Consider the following 23,293-nt stretch of genomic DNA (forward strand, 5'->3'; position numbering starts at 1 on the left):
TGTTATAAAGTCTAGAATGTTTGCTTGAATGCACAATTATTTTTTCTTTTTTCACAATCGATCTTCCAGTCATCTCTCACTAGTCTTCAATTAAAGGTCAAAGCATTTCACGGGCTAAGCACTTCCACATTCATCGCTGGATGGATACTGCCTGGGCAACTCCTACCACATTATTCCTGATGGCTGTTCTGAATTCAACAATGGCAAGCATACGACTATTGAGGTCTGGCAGAATATCTCCGTGGTCACGATTGGCAAAAGCAATGGTAGTGAAAGGACTACTAGCCATAAATTTGCTTACGACCTTTGATTTCGAGGTTGACAGCACCGAATTTTTTTCCTGTTATTTTAAGCAGCTTTCCTGTGGAAATGCCACTGCTGCTGCCATGCGTTGTGGCCTGCACTTGTTTTGGTGTAAACATGCTTTGCTACTGGCATGCCCAGTGTTGAACTTTTCTTTTTTGTTTTTGTGACGGCAGTAAACGACTTGAGATAAGATTTGCAGAATCTATCCGTCCTGTGTTATGCCACTGGAATTAATGTCTTCAGGTCAACTTCTCGCCATAGGACGAAGCCAACTCAAACTTCACCACTGCGATTCTCGGAGGCCATGTGCAAAGCACCTATGCTAGATCGTTCCTATGTCTAGCTACTTAGTTACAAGATGACAGCGATAAAGCTACCGTCACAGATTCCATCGCTCAATTGTGTGCTCACCACGGCAGGCAGCGGGGACACGACCGTCTGGAAGCCCTTTATTCGTTCGCGACCACAACGGCGGCGTCCCCGAACGCGTACGGGGCAAAAAAAGCAAGGCAGCGCCTTCGCCGCCGCCAGGTGAAGGTGGAGTGTAGGGAAAGGGGGGGGGGGGGAGGGTGAGCGCCCCCGCGTTATCTTCCCGCCCACCCTCGGACCCGTAAATGCCGCTAAGAAAGCAAGGCTCGCCCTCGAAGCCACGCGGCACGGACGAAAAATTATTTCTTCATCTACGACGCCGCCCTTTCCATCGTCTCCGCGGCGGCGGGGGGCTTCCCTGCCGAACGTGGAGAAGATGCAGGGCGGTGCTGAGGCGGCTCTTATCACGGCGCACCCGGCACCGTGTGGGCGTGGCCAAACAAAAAAAGTTCCTCGAGCTTGCAGAAGGATCGCGGTCATCAACGCCGGCCGATGCGGAAGCCGTGGGGACCCGCGGTGTCCACATCCGGCGCTGTGGCGTCGGGCGACGGCAGGCGGCTCGCTAATTAGCCGGCTGGCCACGGCACTGGACGACGCTGGTACGTTGGTTGTGGTTTTCTTGACTAAAAGGACACGGTGCGCAGAGGGGGAGGGCAGGCGTAGTACGTCGACGACGGCCCCCCGGCGAATGCATTGTGCGCCGCGGTTTGAATGTTCGTCGACGCGCCGATCGATGATGAACCCCCGCGGGCCTTCGTCGAACGCCTGCCCTCCCGAGTGACCCGCCGTGCGGTTCCGGCGCGCGTCTTCGTCGTCTCGCCGTGGCGCCAGCTCCGCCTGCACAATGGGGGAGGGGACGAAACCGATCCAGACGGGCGCTGCGCTCCCGTCGACGCTTCCCGCTGCCGCTGTTTGCAGAGGAGGTCGAAACGATCAACGACGCCGCAGAAACGCATACGCAGTTCGTGTAGCCATACGGAACGCTAGCATTACCGTGGCGACCTACATTTAGTGCGTCCGGTATTCCGGCAAGCGCTGGCGGTTTGCCGGATGAGCGGGGGCGTAATTGCGTTCACAATTACGCCGCTGTCGCAAATTTGCACCAGAAGCGAAGCAGAATACAGTAGGTTACTGCAATTTTAGCTCTGTTTGTCTGGTTGAGCTCTATGCCACAGGCGGCTACACCGCTCCGGCCGCACACGCCCCCGCCCATCCAGCAATCCGCTCAAACCACTCCCGTTTGCCGGAATAGCGGACACGCTAAAGGTCTATAATACGTAATTGGTACCTTTGATCGTGACACATTTGACACGCCGCGCCGCGCCCATGCGTCTGGCGCAGCTCGGCAAGCGCCAAGCTCGGTAGGTGGCTGAAACGGTTAAGTGTAAAGCGGTGGCAGAATGCTAACGAATCGCCCACTGTGCGGAAGCGAACCTTCGAAGACATAACGGCGCATCACGATAAGAAACTGCTGCTGATTTCGGCGACGCGCGCGCGCATCCCTTGCAACGGTTCAGTGTTCAGAGGTGCGATATTCTTAAGCGATCATTTACTCTGACACTTCATAACCTTCGCCAGATTTCGTACACGACCTGGAAACGTCGGCGCATAAGACCAAAAGTATTCCTATGGTATAATGTTCGAAGACAGCAAGCTGTGCACCAGGATCGCTGTGTCCAAACTTGCATGCACCAACGCTTCCGGAAGCCGATGATGTGAGTCGCCCGAAACCATGGCGAAAGTGAGCGATTTCGATACTCGGAGAAAGACAGCCGGCAACGATGACGACACGCCACACCTCGGGGAAGTAAGGCAAGTAAAGTTGCGCTTTAAACACTGCCCCAACGTTTCGGCTAAAACGATGCATCGTCCGGTGCCTGCAGGGACGCAGTGCATGAAAGCACGGCTACGATGGTACGCGGGCTGAGTAAGACTGGCACGCCGCGGAAGCGGCAACTATAGATTACATGTGACGTCACACGGGCGCAGGTTTTCGCCGTTCTATAATTCGTGCCCCAGCACGATGACGTCAAAGTACCAGATTGTAACGCTTACAGCGTTTTTCTTTTTGGCGGCGAGTTTCTTATACCGTGATATCACTGCTATCGATCTGTCGCTCGGTCCACGACGCGCCTGTCGTGCCGTCGCGTTTCTAGTTTACGCAGCTTTTCGACGTGCTAGCACCCCAAGATGGCTGCCACGATGAAGTCAATGCAAAGCATATATATAGTGCTATGGGCGAGCGCTAAAACTCTCGTATACTCCATTGAGAAAACCCATTGCAATAAGAATGAAAGCCGGGCTACTTGGTTTGACTTCATTGTGGGAAGTTTTGCGCGCACTGAACGAAGACAACAACACGACACGGAAGACCAGCGCAGACTGACAACTTGCCGATAGCCAGTAGTCAGACTACGCTAGTCTTTGTGTCCTTTTCTTGTTGTCTTCGTCCAGTGCGCGCGATACTTTCCACACTGAAATCCATTGCAATCTGACGATATGACGCCCGCGCGAAGCGAACCAAAAGAACCCGTTTCCTTTGTCACTTCTTTGACTGCTCCGTGTCTATACGTTCGCGCCGGTCACATCGTCATGGAATACCAACCCAGCCCGGTCTCGCTCCGAAAATAAGAGAGCTCACCTACCTGGCCCGCCGCCGACGTCTATGGCGCCGCGGACGCGGCGGGCTCGCCCGCTGCGGCGACGTCGACGGCGTCCCTCGCGCCGCCCCCGCTCGGCGCGGCGTCCTTGGGGGGCGCGCCGAGGCCCATGCGCTTGATGGCGGAGATCTTGGCGAGCACCGCCTCCTCGGCCTCGTCGCGGGGCACGCCCTTGTACTGGAGCCAGTTGTCGTCCTCGAGCACGGCCAGCGCGTACGCGGCCGCCACGTGCAGGCCCAGGTGCTTGCGCAGCGCGGTCGCCGCCTCGGGCAGGTGCAGCAGCTTCATGTACGGGCCGTCCTCGCCCAGCCGCTGGTACGCCTTCAGGAACGCCTGCGGCCCCCCGCGCGAGATTCGTTGCGGGCGTCAGGTTCGACGCAAACTCTCCGTGGGCTCTCTAGAGCGGGGAGGTTAATTGGACACAGAGCGCAAGAGGAGCACTGACACAGTGCCGTACGTGGTTGCCTGCGGTCTCGTGTCGGATGTCCCGTTCGCTACACCCTTCGGTACGACGTAACAAGCGCCCGATGTACAACCGCAGTCATTGTTTAGACACAACAGTGTCGTGCTTTTTTTTTTTTAACTTCGACATGTCAGTTTAGGACCTCAAAAACGGGTTTGCTGCGCGACCGTCCCGACGTCTCGTACATATGTCCTTTCTTGTTAGGCCGTCGTCGTGTAGTCTTCGCCCGTAGGCCCACCGTCTACAATACCCAGGTTCACCCTGGCCCCAAACCTCCAAGGTGTAACAAATTCTATTCAAAGCGCTCCAGCGGCTGTCCGATGAGAACACTTGCGCGAACGACGCGTTATCGAAACAGGAAAACCGGAGTCGAGGCTAAACGCATGCTAAAAAAATCGCCGCCTCGGCCCGTGATTCAGCAGTCTTGTTGCCAGCGGCGAGCAACACAGAAGCGCTGTAGCTTTATATCGGTTGCGGCTCGGCCACGCGGTAACAAACGTAACCCTACAAGTTCCCGGCAAGACCCAACCACCGGAACAACAGCGACATTTCGTCGCGTGCGTCGAGTCGCATCGAGTTGAACGAAGCGTTGTGCCACGTGTCTTCAGGCACTGGACCAGCTTCCGATACGACGTGCGACGGCTCGACGTTAAGATCATTCGCATATACGACCCGTCTTTACAAATGATCGCATCTAGCAAGCTTACGGCGCGTTCAGACAGTCAGAGAAACGCCGTCTAAAAGACCTCGTCTCGCGTCGTATCGAACGAAACGCAAAGCAGACTTCGATGCGTCCCTTGCATGACGTCCCGGCCGTAATGAGGACCCGGATGAAACCGGAGGGAACCTGCCCGCGAAGCTCGTTGCGTTCGGCCTGCGGCACGACTGACGATGCACGCAACGAATCGCAACGACCGGCGTCGCATCGTGCGTCTTCCCGCTTATTCCGACCGCCCTGGCGGGTCGCACCACGCATGCATCACCTGGAGGCGGTCGCCCTTGGCGCGCAGCTCCGGGATGATGTCGAGGACCCAGGAGTTGCGCCCCTTGAGGAACTCGAGGATGAGATGCACATGCTTCATGCCCGCGAAGCGCCAGCCCACGGACACGTACTCCTGCACCTGCTGCATCGGGCCCTGCGTGGCGTTCGGGGGGCTTCTCAGACGGGCTCCTCGAGGAGGAGGAGAAAGAAAAGAGAAAGCACGCTAAGGAAGCTAGGTATATATAGTTTGTCTTTCGTGGCGCAGGAGGATACAAAGGAGGCGAGAACGCAAGAAAGTAATCGCAAGTTGCGTGGTTGTCTTCCAGCTATACACTTGAATGTTCGGTATTTTCGAACGTGCGATCGAATGCCGTGCTATGTTCGATATTCGCCTCGGCTCGAATTTAAGCGTTCGAATAAGTTTTCGAGGAATTCGAAACGAACGCGCGTGTACGCATTTTTTTTTCTTTTTTCGCGTATAAGCCGCACTTCCCCAATTACTACACTTGCAGGAAGAAAAAAGAAAGATACCCCGCGTACAACCCGCTGAAGTAACTGCACATACAACGCCCAAATAAAATTAAAAAACGGTCTCCGTTCGCAGATGATGCGCGAATCACCAACGTCGCACCTCCGTCCAGCGGCTCCGTTCACTACCTCTTCGGCGACGCTGATTGGCGAAAAACTCCGCCCTAAAGGCGGTTTCACAGCAGCGCAGGCCAGACTGCCGTGAAAGCACGCCTCGAAACGAAATTTGCACCGCCGTGAAGCCGCAGCTCCAATCGAAATTCACGTACAATTCGCTACCCGCTTATACTGCTAAAATTTTTTGAACATTTCCAGTGCATCTTAAACGCACAAAAATATTGGTTAATGTTGTAACATAACCCGGCAGATTCGGTTCTGGTGAGCAAATCGCATTGCATATAGCCTCGTACAGCAATGACAAGGCAATTAGTACAACCACTGATCCTTCTATAATTAAGTTGTCAGTCCAGTAACAACACCGCCAAATGTGGACGCACCTGCTCGAAGCGGTCCTTCAGCAGGGCGTTTTTCGAAAAAGCCGTGCTGAAAAGCCACAGCAGATTTTTTTTTTATTCTTTAAAGAATGGCCACCCCGTATATAGACAAGCACGCACCTCGAAGCGTCCCTTGAGTGGGGCGTTTTCCTTTTTTTTTTCTTTTTGAAAACGCCGCGCTGAAAGAGCCACAGCAGATTTTTTAACAATAGTTCCGTAGTTCCGGCACCCCGCGGCGGCCGCGGTATCTACGCTACGTAGCAGACCGCAGCTATCAATAGCAGCCACGTACGGGAATCCGCTTTATGGCGAAATAAAGCGTCCAGAAGAGAATGAGGACCAGGCTATACCGTTGAAAAGAAGGCGTTTGAGAGAAAGGCAACTTCGCGCTCCGCTTGCGCGAGCTCGACGCACCGCGTACGACAGCAAAAAAAAAAAAAGAGAAATAATATGGCCGCCCCGCACACGCAGACGCAGCGCACCTCGAAGCGTCCCTTGAGCAGGGCGTTGCAGAGCGCCGCCCTGGTGTGCGGCCACTGCTCGCCGAAGCTGGAGACGGCGTCCGCCTGCTCGGCGCCGTACAGGGGCACCGGCGGCGGCTCCGAGACGGCCGGGAAGAGCGCGACCAGGTCGTCGATCCGGTGCTGGAACCAGTCGCGGTTCAGGTTGGAGCCCCGCGCGCGCGGCAGGTTGCACAGCAGCACGCTGAGCAGCACGTGGAAGTCGTCCATGGTGGCCGCCGGCGGCGGCGGGTCGGCGCGCAGCGCCCGCAGCTGGCGGCGCACGAACGCGCCGCTCACATGCACCTCGTCCAGCCAGACGCCGTCCAGGTCGCTGGCGCGCACCACCTGCGTGCGGGTCACCCGCCGTGGTGGCTATGTGGGGCTGCCGAGCACGAGGTCGCGGGATCGAATCCCGGCCGCGGCCGCATTTCGATGGGGGGCGAAAACACCCGCGTACTTAGATTTAGGTGCGCGTTATAAAGAACCCCAGGTGGTCCAAATTTCCGGAGTCCCCCACTATACGGCGTGCCTCATAATCAGAAAGTGGTTCTGGCACCTAAAACCCCGCAATCTAATTTTTTTTTTTAGTTTGCTATCGCAACCGATGCTTCGCCTTTCGGGCGAAACCGCGACTTTTTTATCGAAGTGGAGGAAGGCATTAGCAGTGAACACAGGCTATTTCGGCAATACTTCGCCCTCAAAAAGTACTTCAATGCGTTCAGCAGAAGCGGAGTTATTGACAATCAAACACGGCCTCCGCTGTGCTCCCGTTCCTTCTCCAGTGCCTTGCACTGCGAAGGCTACGGCGGAGCACGCCCGCAACGGTCCGCCTTCTACATGTCACAGTGGTGCGCAGTTCAAATTTCATTTTGGACGTTAACGCAGACGGCACGACTTCCGATGCTGGTGCCCCACGACGCGCCAAACGTATAAGCCAAACGCGGTTGTCCTCAGCCAGCCGCGGTGAGCTTGGCCAGTGGACTCGTGGCGGCACCCCGCGGCGGCCGCGGTATCTACGCTACGTAGCAGACCGCAGCTATCAATAGCAGCCACGTACGGGAATCCGCTTTATGGCGAAATAAAACGTCCAGAAGAGAATGAGGACCAGGCTACCGTTGAAAAGAAGGCGTTTGAGAGAAAGGCGACTTCGCGCTCCGCTTGCGCGAGCTCTACGCACCGCGTACGACAGCAAAACTTGGCTGATATGTTCACAGAAGCGTATGCTACCCGCGGACCACAGGATGTTTCACTTAACTTGAGCGACTTTCAAAATATGCAAATTTTACCTAGCTGGACGGAACCAAGGTAATGTAGTTTGGCCGTCGATTGGAGATACCTAGATTATGTTTTTTTGCATTCTTCCAAATTATATAATTAGTCTTAATTAGTTAATCAACTTCTCAATTATTATAATTAGATGAAGAGTGTCCGTGATAAAATTGTGCAGCAACCTGAGAAACTCCCGATACAGCTTTCTGTTGCACAATACGATCTACACAAAAGTGTTTTTTTTTCCGAGCCTGAAAGAAGCCCGCGAATACACGCAAAGTGCCTCGAGCGGCCAGTGGCGCAGCAATTTTGCGTGCTTTGGCGGGCTTTAATTCTTCGAACACTTGGAAGAAATAACGTTTATGTAGCGTGTATAGAGCAACAGAAAGAGGCATTGCGACATTTCTTTTTCACGGTGGCCTAGAATTTTCTGATTGACACTTCTCTCCAATTATAACATAAACTTTCTTTTTCCACTTTGACACTGGCACTCCTTAATGCTAAGGCATTCAAAAAAAAAAGATAAAGCTGCACTCGCTGCGGCTCGCCTGCTCGTATCCGGCCTCGCAGACGAGCTTGAAGAAGCCGAGCAGGCAGGCGACCGCAGTGGCCGGGTCGCGGCCCTCGGTCACCAGCCGCACGCAGTTGGGGTCGAACTGGCCCAGCGGCGGGAACACGTACACCGTCTGGCGGGGCAGCGCGGCACCCAGGGGGTCGGCGGCCGCGATCACTCCCGCCGGTGCCATGGACATCGGTCGCACCGGAATCATGACGGCCCCGTGCTTCCTGCATGCAGCCGAAGCGATATATACCGAGGTGGGGGGTACTGTACTCTGGGCACTGTCCCGATTCCATATTGCACTATTATTGAACCACGGGCCTTTACTCATAAGGCCTTGAATCGTAAGGCCTTTACTCGTGAGGCCTTTACCCGTATGGAATTGACTCGTAAGGCCTTTACTCGTATGACCTTGACTCGTAAGGCCTTTACTCGTATGACCTTTACTCGTATGACCTTTACTCGCAAGGCCTTTCCTCATAAGGCCTTCACTGGTAAGGTCCTCACTCGCATGGCCTTTACTCGCATGGCCTTTACTCGTAAGGCCTTTACTCATATGGCCTTCACTGTGACATACAGATAAATTAACCCCACAAAGCCCGAACACCACTTCACATCACGAAATATTAAAACAACTCGCTCGCGTTTATTTCCGGCCACGGAGAGCATGCATATTGGTGCGAAGAAAACAGTGAAGTTATAATTTATCATGGATGGAAGCGGCTAATGAAGTTTTGGAGTAGCTCTGGGTGCAGCAAGTTTGGCACACTGGAGCAGGTTTGGAGCAGGAATCGTTCGTTTTGAAGAAGAAGGTATGCGCGTTTTGGAGCATGCTACGTGCAGCTCTCAACACGAATGAAAATGAGATACAGACCAAATCAAGATATTCTTCGACTTTGCCGACACTTATTTTAGGTTACGGCGAATCCGTTCTGCTGGAGCCCGCAAGGTGGAGGAAAATTCACTAAAGGAAAAAAAAAATGTCACACACCCGACAAACGAAACCAACTAAATGTGGCCCTGAAAAAAATATAACCAAGGAATTTACGCGGACAGCACCCATTGTATGTTGATAGGCCTTTTCTCTTTTTTTCGTTCTGCACAAGCAACTAATATTTAAGTTTGATTAGCTAACATTAATTACATCACTTCTTGGATAAGGATATTGGATAATGGAAATCATAGGTTGCTTTAATTCCAATTATCGCTCCATGTTTCGACACCCTCTACAACTTTTTCGTTGACATCTCGTCGATTAGGTAAGTTTATAAAGTTAGATAATTATAGACGTATTCGCGCACAGTGAACAGGAAATACTGACTGTGACAAACGTGAACAACACCCATCAACATACAGTGAACGCCGTTCGCGTAATGCCCTCAGTTATATTTTTTAAATCCTTGGTGAAATTCAGTTGGCTTAGCAGAGTACCACAGAATTAATGCGAAGTTACTTTGTTGCGTGAGAAAGAAGGGAGCCGGGAGAAGAAAAGAGGAAGCCTTTCCCATTACCACCGCCACAGGGATTCGAACTGACGCCCCTCTGCGACAATGTGCAGTTGCAGAGCTGGACGCGATTATCACCACGCGATCGCGGAGATCTGGGTCATGGTGTGGTGTTTTTGCGCGCGCTACGCAGACTATACGGGGAGCGGCGGCGTCTGCACGTGTGTATCGGGCGGCCACGACAGAATGCATGCGTGCATAGTGATCGAGAAAGACGCCTCGTGCATCGCAAACGGACGAGTGCACGCCCTCGAACAGACGGCATTTCTCCGCTGTGCGAGATCCTGCTGCCTTCGCAGCGAATGATGTTCACCACCAGACGAACCGTGCTGAAGTCTTTCCGACGCCTGAGCCTCAATACCGGGGAGTCTCGCCCCTACGTTACCACCCAGCGGACATGTCTGCTGAAGGCAGGGCTTGGGTACACGTCTGAACGAGACAGGCGCCCACCAGCCAATCAGCGCTTCAGCAGCAGACGAAACAGACGTGTCCTCTAGGTGAACACTTACAGAATGCAACCCCCAGTTCGTGCACTGCTGCAAGGGATGTACAGTCGCGGTCAAAAATACGCGGCCCACGGCTCCAGTCGGCGGAGCGGCCGCGAGCCGCACCGCGGCGCTCGCGTCGGCGCTGCGAGAGTTTGCGCTCTGACGACAGGTATCTCCCTCGCTCTCGGGCGGATACGTAACGGACGATACGTAACGGGCGGATACGTAACGGATACGGACGATACGTAGGGAGATACCTGTCATCAGAGCGCAAACTCTCGCAGCGCCGACGCGAGCGCCGCGGTGCGGCTCGCGGCCGCTCCGCCGACTGGAGCCGTGGGCCGCGTATTTTTGACCGCGACTGTACGTTGTGTAAGCCGATCAGTAAACGAGAGCCCAGCTGGATGCTCCAGATAAGAAAACAGGGCTCGTCCATTGTCTGGTACTAATCCCCCCTGTAGCATTCTTCCAAGAGCATAGCGCGCAGGCGTGATCGGAGGCGGACAGTGGTTGAGCCCTTTGACGGTTCTGTCTTCCGATTGGCTGACGCGACCCACACAGCGCTGGGTGGCGCACGGAGTTATCAGCCGGAGCGTAGTGATCTGTTGCGTGTCCTCGGTCGGAAAACTTCGCGCTCACTACTACTCCGCCCAGAATGCTAAGTCACGCTGATAACGTGCATGCCGTTTCGTGACATGGAAGTATATACCGGGCGCGCAACGGTGAAAGAAGGAAAAAAACACGCAAGATGAGTGACTATCCTTTGGGAATACGATAAAAGGGTACCGGCTTATAGTGCAATGGAAACATCCAAATGACACTTCAAAAGAGACGTAGCGGCTAAACACACATGCCCCCCTCCCCCCCCCCTCACGTAGACATGTTCCACGAGATTATCTACACGCTCGGCAGTGGGGAAATTACTAACAGTATAACAGTAGTCGAACAAGGGATGTCGGGGGTCGTCCTCGCCATGACGAAGTCCAAACGTCGGCTACAGCGACATCCCTTGTTCGATCACCGCTGGTCATTTGAAGCCTGGCTCCGTCTTCCCGGGGAACCGCTCTCTTGTTCATACAGGCGAGAGCCACTCCTAACACATATTAAGGCACGTGGGAGGGTATTCCGTAAGAGTCCACCTAGTGGACTGTCCATTTCGGTCGCTGCTGATTGGATGCAGCTGTACGAGAGAGAAGGAGACGAGCGGCCCCAGCCAATCAGCAGCGGCCGAAATGGACAGTCCACTAAGTGGACTTCTATAGAATACCTCCCCCGATTTGAATTTACGTGTATCGAATAATACCGCTGCTTCAAAGCGAATTCCGTGTTTCCTATCGCACTGTTCGCGCGACAGCACAGCACGGCGACTTAATTCGTACTGCTTAAAACCCGTGCGCTTATTGTATTCTTAACATGGGGGATATACGAGGTGTATTTTCGAGGCTACAGTGTTACCCTTATCGCGCGATGCGAAACCAAGGCGGAAACATTTCCCAGATATGCATTCTTGTGAGTTAAAAATAGCCGACGTTAAAACACTCTGCACCTGCCTAGAAATGAGTTACTGATCGTTGAGACAGATCTCAACGGTGCCCTTGGCGTTCGCCATTTAAACGACTACGTAAAGACACAACTTGACCCGCATTCACAAAAAAAAAAAAAAGTGATTACGTTGCAACTTATCGTAAAATTAGATGCCAGCTACTCGTGGTGTTAAGATATCTTGTTGGAGAAAGCAGACGGTCTCTGTCAAAGAGCCCTAACGAACGAAAAACTCCGTGAATTCTGCACCTAAAGAGTGTTATGGCCCCGTCGTTTTTGTGTGAATTCTATCCAAATAACATACTCCGTCATTATACACGCATTCGTCGCACCCACGCCGCACCACCGCCGTCCTTCACGCGGGAGGAGCAGTGGCATTACGCCAGTTACAAACCGCAACTTTTCCTAATCTTGTCTCTCTCAATAAATTATACCTACACTGTTATGCAGATCGTTGCCCTGGCTGTGGCAGCTCGCCCACAATCTTCCACGTCACGATTGAGTGCACTGCAAACCTCTTTCCTCCCTTGCCAACTCTCCTTTACCCCCTACGCAACAAAGAGCTGTGGGACGATGCCCTCCGCGACGGACCTCCCGAGGTCCTCCGAGCAGTGATACAACGGGCTCGAAACATTGCCGGAATCACCTTAGGGACCCTGGACTGAGGGTTCCTCCCACACTGCTCTCGCCATTCAAATATTAATTAAGATGTTTTACTCTATCTAGATAGCACTGCCATACGACGCTGCTGTCGCTGTGCCTAACAAGAGTCGGAAAGGCGTAATTCATACTTGCCGACAGGCAGACGGGGACGTAGTAAACATCCAATATACGAGCCGATGGCTTCTGCGGACAGCCGCTTTCCAACAGGGCGACCTCCTCGCCTAAGGCCAAGGTGTTGGCACGGCGCGAATCCTATACCGATGACGTATGCACTCCTCGGTCATGGACGACACGGCCACCAGCGGGCACCAACGCGCGAACACCTTCCCGGTGGAGACTCCACAACTTCCGTCCCAGCAGGTTGAGCGTTGACGGATCAACGCGCACTCTCGCAGTCTCCTATCTCGCGAGCATACTCAAGTGATCTTAAGCGACAGCGCAAATAACAGACAACGTAAGCGTTATTAAGTTGCACTTGAAGTAACTTCAGGGGCATGAACAGTGACGAACACCCGACGTATACATGTGCGAATTTCAGGGGTATGAACCATAGAGAAAGAAATTATGTATGAACAGTGACGAAAACACGCCGTGCTTGTCCAGACTTGTCAGCGCCGACAGCAACCGTTGGCCGCGGTCGCATCGCATGTATCATTTCCTCGCCGTACCACGAGACGTTCATTGGACGGATCGCCAGTCGTTTGTGCGCAGGCGTGAGTAAGAGTGGGCACGAGAGGGAAAATCTGGGGGCTTTTGCTCCTTGAATATATGACCCTGCCTAGGTACTACGCGAGAGGTTTCTTAGCGCGTGTTGTAGGCGTGTCGGCATTGCGGAGTGGGGTCGAGCATGGCTGCCGGCGCGGTAAAGTAGGTGAAGCAGAGGGCTAAGCCGTGGCGGATCGTAGCTTTCACGCGCGTTACGGCGATGTACCTTGTAAATAAGATTACAGATGTTTCTGTGGGAGCAGTAGCGAGCGTAGCGGAACCCGGGCCGCATATATTGAAAATCTAGAAGGCAGAGCGCCTTAGCAACCGCGGTTGAACGCAAGTGGCTGAAATGCCGCCGGTGACGATGACTGACCCAGTACCAGCGCCGCAGGCGCGAGAAAGTCTGTCCGACGTACCTTCAGAGGCAAAGTTCTGACTCGTTTTGCAGAAGTCGCGGGGCGCGGTAGTGCTGAACTTAGCGTCACAAGTTGGCGGCTGAACGTAATACTTATTCGATCGTGTTTTTCACTAATTACAACAACGTGTGATTTTTGTTGCACTATTGGCGGCGCCTCCAGGAAACCAAAGCGGCATAGGGGACACCAAAGCTAGAACCCCGACTGCTCCGTGGGATGGGGCTCGCCGAGGCCTGCGCGTGCCAGGAGTGTATAAGATCGGCTGTCCGCTATCGCGGACAGGTAATTTTTTATGCGAACACCCCCTGGCACGTACGCTTCAGCCTCCGCGGCCCCAACCAACGCGCCGCCCTGCTTCCAACTTTTATCCCCACGCTACCCCTTGGGTGCCCTGTGGAGATCCTGCGCCGCTTGCTTTACTATAACCTCAAGTGCTCGCCTATAGCCTCCGTTTGCCGGTTACATGCGTACTCCTGGAGCAGCGCTTGTAAAAAATCCAATCTATCATCGCGACGATAAAAGTGACCCGCGACAGGTACAACACCAGCCAGAAATTAACTTTCCCCTTCAGACACAGCGATCACCAAACGGGCGTCCGCGCCCACTGCCTCTCCGCGCGGGCAGCCAGCGGCGGAGCGCACACTCGACCGCACTCCGCAATGCCGGCATGTCTAGGGGACAAACGTATACAACACGCGCTAAGAAACCTCCTCCGTAGTGCCTAGGCAGAATCATATATTCAAGGAGCAAAAGCCCGCAGATTTTCTCCCTCGCGCCCGCTCTGCACAAAGGACTGGCGATCCCTCAAATGAACGTCTCGTCACAGTACCCGCTCCCAAGCAAAGTCAAGAACAAAGCCGATGGTCGCGCCCTCTAGAGTGGGTGATTGTGACAACTATTGCAAAATTGGCAGTAGCAAATTTCCTAAGCCGAGCAAAGCAGCACGCCTAGAGGTTGCGCAACAAATAGCTTGCCGGCAATTGCAGGAACAGAAAATTTAGAAGGTTTGTTCGGTTCCCGCGTGGTATACTTGTTCACGGCACGCTAGTTCACGCCGCCGACCAGACGGTGAAAACTTGCTTTTTCCGTGCTGCAATTGCTCCGACGCTGCCGCGTATTTTTTTGACGCATCCCGGTGCACGCATTGTCTTGAATCGAGCGCAGACGTTTGGCCTCGCCGAATCGCTGAGCGGCCGTCTCGCCTTTTCGCTGCTCGTCGCGAGCTTCTCGCGCTTCCATGGCGCTGCGCCGTGAGCAACTTCGTGTGCTCGGTTCCGAACGGGCAGCGGAGCAAATCCGACGGGTGCTGGAACACGCCCGCAACGAAATTTCGACGTACCGGGCAGTAACACGTCGAAGAGGTTTTAAGGAGCATGTCCGCCTCCACTGGAAGCTCACGCTGTGTCGTCAATGGCCACTTCCCGCGAGTGTCGTCTGCATGACGCCAAACACTTCTGCTGCACCTCCTCGCCGTGCACGGTGCAGTGCCCTGCTGCACTGAAGCAGTTCCTCGCCTGCACCACGCTGTAATCGTAGGCCGCGGTGCAGCCGCCCCGTGGATTGCGTGCTCGTGGTTTAGTGACCCACGCGTGAATCGAACAGACTTCCATCGGAGCTTGGTACCTTACACGGCAAATGCTGATTACGATAGCGTAGGCTGATGCCGTCGTCGGCCAGTCGGTGCGTGGTCAACCCCTCTGCTCGTTGCATTTCCACCCAGCATCTTTAGCTGTTTGGTGTCGATTTGCTGCAGTACTCTCTCGCTCGCCGCGCTGTTCTACACTGTGAGCATTCACGGTTCGCGAGGAAAGATTCTCCTGCACGAACAACGCGCGTATAGCTTTAGGCCGTAGCTTAAAAATCGTATATATCGCCTGCATTTGGTCCTTCGTTGCCCTGCAGAGTATGGATAAATTGGTCGCTAAGCCGTGTGTTCTGAAACAATAAAGTGCGAACTGAGGCCGGTTGGTACGTGTTGCATACGAAACGACTAACAGCGCAAGAAACTGGACATAAGAAGGAAACAGGCAAAGCGCTGTTAGCTTCCGCAGATGTTCTGAAGTTCTACGGTGTTCTGAAGCAATGAGAGCATGTAGAATTGTAGATTAAATCAATATTTTAAACACTGATTCTAAACTGTGGTTAAGCGAAGAGCTGACGCCTAAACATGCGTTTAAAGGTAACGCCGCCCCAATAACTATCAGTCACACGCGTCTGTGTTTGGCCGCCTCTTATAAACTGTTTGCCGAAGCGGAGCTAACTGTTACGCACGAATGAAGAACTCCACTGCCAGGCGTCGTTAACTTTGTAAGGACGCGAGTGGTCCGTTTCAAGCCGAGCCAAGCGTCGCTGCAGACCGAAGAACACGACGACCTCGCACTTACTGCTATATTCCAATAACTCTATGATATGCACATCACGGAGCAGGCAATCACTTACCTCGACTACGGTCTCCCCGATGAGACACAGCTGACCGCCAGAGCCCAGCGGGGAACGGTTGCAGCCACTCGTCGAAGCCAGGGATCGCGGCTATGCACGAGCAACTGTCGCGTGCCAGTCAGTAGCCACTAACGTGCAGACGACAGACGCGCGTTGTGTCGTCTGCTTTTTTCTCCTCGGTGATTTCTGGCTGCTCTGCTTCAGGGACGCCGACTGCACCGACAACCCGCGGATTCTTGCCGACGCCGCTCTGACGTTTGCTGATGGCTCCCTCGCGATTTCGTGTCGGTTGGCACGTCTTCTCTGCGCAGCAAGACGCAGCGTATACTGCTGGAGCCCGCTTTCGAGTACGAACGTTCGCTTCTGAACAACCGTCTGCATGCAGCTGGCGTCCGACGAAGCGTTTGAGACGCAGCGTCGACGCCAGACGCTGACCACGGCCGAGGACGGAGCAAACCATAGAGTTTCTCACTATAAAACCTAGAGGGTGATCTGGCGCCACTGTCTATGGGAGTTTCCATAGAGTTTCTCACTATAACACCTAGAGGGAAATCTGGCGCCACCGTCTATGGGAGTTTCTTAAGGGGGCACCGTGCCGTCATGGGAATGACGGTATATGTGTCTGCGAGGCTCGTGTTGGCTGGTGTTGTAAGAGGCTTCGTCTAAAACGTGGATATGGCTACACAAATAACGCGTTCTCAAAGTAAAATCTTCATAAAATGTTTCCCTTCACGCATATTACGTCGTTACTCACCTACAATGCATGACCAAGCGAAGAAAAGCAAGAACAGACGACAAACTGTTTCAAAGCGAGCGCGAAACTTGTCGTCTGTCCTCCAACTTTAGCGGCCCGCTGATACGTTTTACGTAACATATAATCGTACACGCAATAACAAGTTCTTATAGTTAAGCAAAACATGTTTTTTGCGTAATAATAAAACCAAAACAGCTTTTTTACGCGCTGTTCTAGTAGAAAATTAGTCATTTTGACAGACAGAACGGTGCTTGCCAAGCGCGTGTTCAAGGTGTCGTGTCTCTCCGAGAATGATGCCAATCCGAAGTCACAGTATACCGGCATTCCCATGCATACCACAGGGAAGCAGCGCCAGATTTCCCTCTAGGTAATGTATATAGTGAGAAACTCTATGGGAGTTCCCTAAGGAGCGCTGTGCCGTCATGGAAATGCGAGACTTGTATTGGCTGGTGTTGTAAAAGGCTTCGTCTAAAACGTGGATATGGCTACACAAATAACGCGTTCGTAAAGTAAAATCTTCATGACATGTTTCCATTCACGCATATTACATCTTCCAGTGAAGTTTACTCCTACAATGCATAACCAAGCGAAGAAAAGCAAGAACAGACGACATCATCATCATCATCATCATCATCAGCCTGGTTACGCTCACTGCAGGGCAAAGGCCTCTCCCATACTTCTCCAACTACCCCGGTCATGTGCTAATTGTGGCCATGTTGTCCCTGCAATCTTCTTAACCTCACCCGCCCACCTAACTTTCTGCCGCCCCCTGCTACGCTTCCCTTCCCTTGGAATCCAGTCCGTAACCCTTAATGACCATCGGTTATCTTCCCTCCTCATTACATTTCCTGCCCATATGCCCTCCATTTCTTTTTCTTGATTTCAACTTTGCGTTTGTTCCCTCACCCAATCTGCTCTTTTCTTAAACGTTACACCTATCATTCTTCTTTCCATAGCTCGCTCCGTCGACCTCAATTTAAGTAGAACCCTTTTCGTAAGCCTCCAGGTTTCTGCCCCGTACGTGAGTACGTGGGCCCCGTACGTGAGAACAGACGACAAACTCTTCCAAATCGAGCACGAATCCTGTCGTCTGTTCTCCAACTTTAGCGGCCCGCTGATACTTCTTACGTTTCATATAACCGTGCATGCAATAACAAGTTCTCATAGTTAAACAAAACGTGTTTTTGTGTGATAATAAAGCTAAAACAACTTTTTACGTGCAGTTTTACCAGAAAATTAATCATTGTGACAGATGGAACGGCGCTTGCATGGCTCTCCGACAACGATGCCAATCCGAAGTCACAATATACCGGGATTCCCATGCATACCACAGCGCAGCAGCGCCAGATTTTCCTCTAGGAAATGTAGTGAGAAACTCTATGGAGCGAAAGTTTGCCGTGCGGAGCCCTTGCGAAAGGCCAATTCTCCGATTTCTCAATTCAAGTAAGTCTAAAACGCTGAAATTACTTATTGAAACAACCGCCGGACCGATTTGAATAAAATTTGTTGCAGTTGAAGGGTGCCGCAGCTAACTTTAGCCAGAGCTCAAAAATATGCCGATGAGCTAGGCGACACGACCAAATGCAGCTTGCTTACTATTGTATGGAGTAAGACACACTATTTTTGTATTCTGCCTAATTGCATAATTAGCCAAGGTTAATTAACTAACTTCGGAAGCAACGAAGTTAGGCAAAAAAAAAATCCAATTAGAAAGTTGTAGAGCGGTTTGCAAAACGTCCGATTAAACAGTTTAGGTAATAGTAGTGTTTTCCCGCTTACTACAGATGTCCGCTAAAGATTTCACGTGGTGTTTTTTCTTTTCTTTCGTGGGCATCCGCAGTAAGCTGAAAAGACACTACTTAATAGTAGATAGGAAGTTAGAACTTATTTAATCGGACGATTTGCAAACGGCTCTACAACTTTCTAATTGGAATTTTTTGCCTATCTCCGCTGCTTCCGAAGTTGGTTAATTAATCTTGACTAATTATGCAATTAAACAGAATAAAAATAGTGTTAGTTACTTCATACAGTAGTAAGCAACATGAATTTGGTCGCGTCCCCTTAGAGTGCGTCGGCATAATTTTAAAATCGGACTAAAGTTAGCTGTACAGTATGTACAGCGTACAGTATGTATGTACGCTGTCCAACTCGAACACAATTTGCGATTTCCAAACGAAAAAGTGGAGGTAACTCACCAAAATTTCATCTTTAAAAAGAAAATTCGCGAGCAACAAATCATGGTTACTATCCTAGAATTCGCTATATTGGAGGTGGTTATATGCGGTACTATGCTGCAATACGTGTGTCATTGGTGGCGCTCCCTTTGCGATCCCGCCTCCTTAGTTCTTACCCTCACGCGGGAGCTAACCGGTACTTTTAACGCCACTTCCTCCAGGGCCAGTTCGGAACCCTGCGCCATGCCTGCGACCAGAGGCGCAGCGTCTTGAAGCACAGCGTCTGTCTATTCGACCAGACACTGCGCCAGCGTCTCGAAGGACAGCATCTGTCTATTCGACCAGACGCTGCGCCAGCGTCTCGAAGGACAGCGTCTATCTCTTCAACCAGACACTGCGCCAGCGTCTCGAAGGACGACGTCTGTCCCTTCGACCAGACGCTGCGCCTCTGGTCGAAGACACTGAAGTTTCCTATTCTTTCTACGCCTAAAAAAAATTGCGGCGCCCTCAAGTTTGAGCAGTTATATTGTTACGTACTTCTAATATTTAAAATATTAATAAGATTTAAGATAAAAGCCATACACTGTTAATGGCTATATTTAACGACGTTTGTTTGCGGGTTACCATTCTCGAAAATTCTGAGGAATAATTGAGTCAAGAATATCCGGTTTGAGCAACCTTGGCAGTTCAATGCTGTAGTATTATAGTCTAGTATTTTACGTAAACTCGTCTGGCGAGGAAACCTACCACTTTATGATAATGATGCTTAATTTTCGACCAGCCTAGTACTTGTAGCCAGGCCATCAGAAGTATTAATTGAATGTCCATAGAATGTAGGCGCATGTGCACGGAACGAGGAATATGGGATTTATTTACAGTATCCACATGAGAACGTTACAGTTCATCAGTCTAGCATGACTGAAAGAGGAATGCACACTCAGCAGCCGCGCAACAGCTGCTTATAAATACTCTGTCCTCCCTAGATCCCTAGGTGAGGAAAAACGGCCGTTCAACCTTCGACCAATGGGAGCGTCCAAAGTAATCGCCTTTGAGAAGGAGGGTTGACACACTCGCTTCCGCGCAGGTTTCACTGAACACATCGAGGTGAGAGGGTTTTTCGCAGACAGAGGTCTTGACCCGAGCAGGCGCCTCTTTGATCCCAGAGCTGACCCTGGAGACAGTGGCCGCCGCGTCTGTCCATTGACTGTGACCTCTTCTGGCGCCCGTGGGACCGCACCGCAAAACACCTCCCTCCAGGAGTTCCCCCGCTCCAAACAAACCGAGACGGCGACCACGAACCCACTAACAATACTTGGTCCGCCGACCGCGTCTGGACATGGTTGCACCGACGGGCGGTTGACGCGTCGCATTGTCGTCCTTACAAAGCGAGTCGCCGCTGCGGGCCGGGAGAGTTCGGAGGTCGCTTCTCCTCTAGATCGCCACCTCGCTGCTGCAGCGGGCTTGGGAAAATTTTGCAGGTCGGCACCCTGCAGGCTGATCGTAACAACATGCAATGCTTCGTACTCTATATGTTATCTCCCTGGTGGAATTGTGCCGTCATTGTGACTCAAGGGTTCGTATCGTCTCTTGTTGAAGTAAACTCTCTTCTAAACAAATGTATTTATTGTGCGATGGCTGGAAGGCCTGTTATGCGGAAATCAGAAAGTGGGTCGCAGTCCGCGCTGTGAAAGTTATTGGCCAGCGAAGCTGTAGAATCCCCTGGTCCGATAAACCAACGTGTCGCAGCCTTGAACTGGGTCCTGCCTAGCCTGACCACGACGCCGTTGTGCCTGTTGAGGTTGCTGTTACCGTCGCCACTCATCGTATTCGCGCTGCTCTTCGGTTCTGAGCCGAGAGCGCTGACAACTCCATTATAACCGCAGTGGTTAGCGCAAGTAACGCCTTGAAAAATTATGCCGTCATGTAGCCTTTCTGTACGTTTCAAGGCAATGCATTTGATGCGAAGAATGATGCGGGCGGTATACAGAAAACCGCCCATTACCTCCTACGTGTCTCCATGCCTGCGACGGCAGGCGCCACTAAAAGTTCATTATCATCAACATCATCGTCCTATTTGTATGTCCTCATCAGCACAAAGGCCCCTCCCAGCGATCCCCGGAGTTGTCCCTGCCTTGCGCTAGCTCGCTGCAGCTTGAGCCTGCAAATTTCCTAAGTTCGTCGGCCCACTTGATTTTGTGTCGTCCTCGACTGCGCTTCCCTTCCCTTGGCACCCATTCTGTAACTCGAATAGCCCAACGGTTATCCGTCCTACGCATTACATGACCTGCTTGGCTCCATTTCACACTCTTAATGTCAACTATAGAATATTGGCTACCACCGTTTATCTTGAATTCACGCCGCTCTGTCCCAGTCCCTTAATGTTGCTCCTAACATTTTTTTAGAGCGCAGCTCTTTGGTGCCCGTTTCTGCGTTTCTCGTCGCCGTCGTCGTTGTGCCTCGCCGTTGTTCCTCGCCGTAACCAGCTCCGTAGCCGGGCCAGTGCGCTGCTCCAGCTGCACGCGCTCCTGGCGCCATCTCTCGCGCACGGCGCGAGCCTTTGTGTTCCAACGCTCGTTGCGCCGTCCTTTACATTATTTTCAAAGTTTTTTACTAACTTCCATGTTCTCCTTCATATGACGCCAAAAGGCCACTATTAAATCAGCTTTAGGCTGTCACGGTATACGAATTCATTTGGGCGAGAAAATGACAAATTGCTAAAGAAAATTAATGTCAAACTTCTCTTGATCTCACATTTGAAGTCAAGACCATCAGTGCTGGCGCGTCAGTGTGAAGTCACGAATTTAAAGGTATTTTCGTGTATTCGAACCGTTTTGGGGACGATATGCGAAATTCCGCGAGCAGGCTTTCCCGCTCGTCTAACTTGTCCTTACCAAGTTGGCTGCGTTCCCGTTGGTAGTACAGTCAAAGGTGCGACGTGCTTTTTTGAAAGCTTGGACGGTGCGGGGACATCATTGGTGGCAGGAATGATGTCACCAGCCAGCATGTCGACACCTCATTGACCTTTCTAGTACGAGGTCCGCCATGTTGGTTAGGTCAAACAAGGTGTTCGGAGAAGCGCACGCACTTTCAATGCTCCCTTATAGTTTCCAAAACTCGCCCGTTTGAGTCGGTAAACAACAGTTCAAGTCGGTAAGCGGTAAAACAGAACCGAGCAGTGGACGCTGTAAAAATCCATGGCGCCACGTCTAGGATGATGCCTGAACTCATGATGATGAACCTGATGCTGAACCTGATGATGAACTTATAGGGTGGCGTCGCCACCTGCATTTCGTTTTCTCCTCTTTTCTTTTCTTTTCAACACGGCACGTCTTGAAGGAGCGTAATTTACTAATGCAGCTTAACTTCATATTCTTCTTGAGCGTTCACATTTCACTTAGCAATCCTCTTTGTATTCATTTAGGCGATATTGAAAACTTATATTTATCCTTGTTGCTCTAATAAAGGCACATATCTTGCGCGCATTCGGCAACGAAATGAATATCCGAAAGTTTCGCATATAAAACTCCGGAATCCGGCTCTAACCGAACCACCGAAGGCGAGTGCTTTCTTGTGCTTCCTTCACGCTTTGTTTAAATCTTTCTTTCTTCTTTTTTTTTTCGAGCAGCACACCTAGGACGAAGAACATCCGGCGCAAATTATTGCATAAAGTTTATTCTCTCTATCTCTCTGACGCACTGACTGTCCCGTGTGCAAGCACTGCTAAACTGATCGATTAGGGCTCGAAATTCCAATATGTTCGAAGAACCCCTCAGTAAAGGATGTTTCTATTCTCTCATCGGTTCGAGCGTCAGCGAGTCCGAGTCGCCGAGGAGGCCATTGTTCTGCCACGGTTCAACAAAGGCGCACCGCGGCGTCTAAGCGATGTGAAGCTGCAGAGGAAATCGGGAAAGCGTTTGCGCAATGGCATTTTCCCATCTCCTAGTATGGCTGTCGTCTGCGGCTGCCGTCTGCTGCGGCTGTCGTCAGCTATATACGACGTTTGTTCTGCACAGGGCGCGCTCTTTGTTTGGAACTCTTTCATCATACGGGGTTGCAAAACCGTGTTTCGTAAAACGGTGTGCTGAATCTTTAGGAGCTGCGGAAGGTTGGCTGGCCCTGTATATGCGTGTATAGGCACGCTATACAGATGAACACAAATATATGAGTTTCTAGGAATTTGTTGGTCACCGTATGCGCATGATGCGGTATGTTTCTGACCGTCGCTCACAGGTGGCGCGGGCGTCAGTAATCTGCAATCTTCCAGCTGCCGAAAGAAACCCTTCATATCCACGTAGGAGGCTGGTTGTGGTTGCAGAAATTTTGCTTGGCAGAATTAATGATCTGGCTTCAGAGTACATCCGTTCGCAGACAGACAGACAGACAGACAATGAATAAATGACTGTTCTCTTTTCTCAACTATATACTACTACTACTACTACTACTACTACTACTACTACTACTACTACTACTA

At 51.9% G+C, this 23,293-nt stretch overlaps 1 protein-coding gene across 2 annotated transcripts; it reads right to left on the bottom strand.

Annotated features, from left to right (window-relative positions):
• Positions 1-1,395: 1,395 nt before the first annotated feature.
• On the bottom strand, positions 1,396-16,273 carry LOC142589976 (uncharacterized). Of its 2 annotated transcripts, none has more exons than XM_075701739.1 (6): positions 15,895-16,273; positions 8,123-8,360; positions 6,285-6,650; positions 4,782-4,934; positions 3,321-3,668; positions 1,396-1,512 (listed from the first exon to the last, which is right to left on the bottom strand). In XM_075701739.1, exons 2-5 carry the CDS (start codon positions 8,342-8,344, stop codon positions 3,339-3,341), a joined length of 1,071 nt encoding a protein of 356 aa, XP_075557854.1. In that variant the 5' UTR covers positions 8,345-8,360; positions 15,895-16,273; the 3' UTR covers positions 1,396-1,512; positions 3,321-3,338. The 2 variants fall into 2 exon arrangements, with proteins under 2 accessions (XP_075557854.1, XP_075557855.1); XM_075701740.1 differs by having other exon boundaries at positions 1,427-1,512; positions 3,317-3,668.
• Between the last annotated feature and the right edge of the window lie 7,020 nt (positions 16,274-23,293).

This window comes from Dermacentor variabilis, chromosome 8 (assembly GCF_050947875.1).
Source record: "Dermacentor variabilis isolate Ectoservices chromosome 8, ASM5094787v1, whole genome shotgun sequence".
Lineage (NCBI taxonomy): Eukaryota > Metazoa > Arthropoda > Arachnida > Ixodida > Ixodidae > Dermacentor > Dermacentor variabilis.

Coding starts and splice junctions, on each gene's coding strand:
- LOC142589976 (XM_075701739.1), bottom strand. CDS start 8,344: ATGATTCCGGTGCGACCGATGTCCATGGCACCGGCGGGAGTGATCGCG. Junction 4,935..6,284: donor TGCTCAAGGGACGCTTCGAG/GTGCGCTGCGTC, acceptor AACGCCACGCAG/GGCCCGATGCAGCAGGTGCA. Junction 3,669..4,781: donor CCAAGGGCGACCGCCTCCAG/GTGATGCATGCG, acceptor GGGGGGCCGCAG/GCGTTCCTGAAGGCGTACCA.